Source organism: Pygoscelis adeliae, unplaced genomic scaffold (genome assembly GCF_000699105.1).
Source record: "Pygoscelis adeliae isolate BGI_AS28 unplaced genomic scaffold, ASM69910v1 C10764173, whole genome shotgun sequence".
In the NCBI taxonomy this organism is placed as follows: Eukaryota; Metazoa; Chordata; class Aves; order Sphenisciformes; family Spheniscidae; genus Pygoscelis; species Pygoscelis adeliae.
In genome coordinates, this window is record NW_008823502.1 from 1 (window position 1) to 1733 (window position 1733).

General features: G+C 34.6%; 1 protein-coding gene across 1 annotated transcript; it reads left to right on the forward strand.

Moving 5' to 3' along the window:
• Window positions 1–166: 166 nt before the first annotated feature.
• On the forward strand, window positions 167–1334 carry LOC103921740 (WD repeat-containing protein 48; the record flags this gene model as incomplete). Its single annotated transcript, XM_009329790.1, has 4 exons — window positions 167–307; window positions 641–719; window positions 1004–1086; window positions 1205–1334. Coding segments are annotated over 4 exons (433 nt in total), but the record flags the coding sequence as incomplete, so codon positions are not given.
• Between the last annotated feature and the right edge of the window lie 399 nt (window positions 1335–1733).

Consider the following 1733-nt stretch of genomic DNA (forward strand, 5'->3'; position numbering starts at 1 on the left):
GTGGTGGTGGTGGTAGTAACTCTCAGACTGACAGACTTATTCAGTGCTTGTAAAGCTCTTAGTATTTTCTACCTGAAAACCTCACAAAGATGAAATTAGATGTTAGGATTTTATGGCCAAGTCAGAATCTTAGTACCATAATTGGATTTCTGTAAATGTATTTTAGGTCTCCTATGTGATTAGAGATGAAGTGGAGAAGTATAACCGAAATGGGGTAAATGCACTTCAGCTGGATCCAGCATTAAATAGACTCTTCACAGCAGGCCGAGACTCTATTATAAGGATATGGAGTGTCAATCAGCACAAGGTAAGTCACGAGAGGATTCCTATGTCTAAACCTACTTTTTTCCAAGTTATCATGCTAATAAGCTGCCTACTGGTGTACATCTGATACTGTTTTTTAACCGCTGCCAATTATTATGATAGGAAAATCATTTTGATATTGCTCATGCTGTGATATCTTGCATAGCTGTAGAGTTCTTTCACAAAAAGATTCTGGAATAGTGACTTCAAGCAACTCCGCATTAGGCAATTTTTGATCCATTCGAAGGTTGAAGAAAGTATCACAACAGGATCTGATAGTCACAATCTTTTCCATTTGCGATGAGATCTTACAAACTTTTTTTTTCTTAATTTGCAGCAAGACCCTTATATAGCATCTATGGAACATCACACGGATTGGGTAAATGATATTGTGCTCTGCTGCAATGGTAAAACATGTAAGTACTTAAATGTTTGAAAACTACAGTGTTCAGAAATTGTGTGTAAATTGTGTGTGTTATCTGCTGCTTTAATTATTTTCCATCTTTTCTTAGCATGTAAATTAATTTGTGATGTGTATTGTAAATTTGATAAATAGTGTAAGCAGATGTTTTAATGAAAATTTAAATGTGTATATAAATGATTCTTTTAATCTTTTTGAAAAGCAAATTAGAGTAGTACAAATATGCTCTAAAGTAACATATAAGCCATTAAAGTTTACTCTTTATTCTTTCCAATTTAGTGATATCTGCTTCTTCAGATACTACTGTTAAAGTGTGGAATGCACATAAGGGATTTTGCATGTCAACACTAAGGACGCATAAGGTGAAAAACATTATCTATAAATACTGTATGTTATCACTGACAATCTTTTAAATATTAAGGTGTAGACTTCAAATGGATAATGTTGTTGATTTATGTTGTTATATTTACTTTATTGTAGGATTACGTGAAAGCCTTAGCATATGCAAAAGATAAAGAACTGGTAGCATCTGCCGGGCTGGACAGACAGATATTCCTCTGGGATGTAAATACTCTAACAGCACTGACTGCCTCAAATAACACCGTAACAAGTAGGTACCTAGGGAGGGGAGGCAAATGCAGTGCGTTTTATTGAGTAGCATAATCTGTGAGATCAGTTTAAAACTATAGATAACCTGTTTCTGTGTGTACATAAAAAAATGTGCAAGAAATTTTAAGGTGGTTTTGGTATGTAATCAGTCCATTTGTTGCGTTATATAATAGCTGAAAATCTAGAGCAGCCAACAGTCATGGCATTTAGAATAGAGGGCAGGTCTCTTTGAACATTTCCTCCTGAAATGTAATGTGCTTGGTATTCTCTGAGACTTGATAGAGCTTTAGCTTGAGAAGCTTTTTGCTCCTCAACTAACCCATTATAGAAATTTTCCCTTAGGTTATTTGTCAGTGCATTTTCTGTGTATTATGATTTGGTTGTTTTTTGAGGGTTTTTT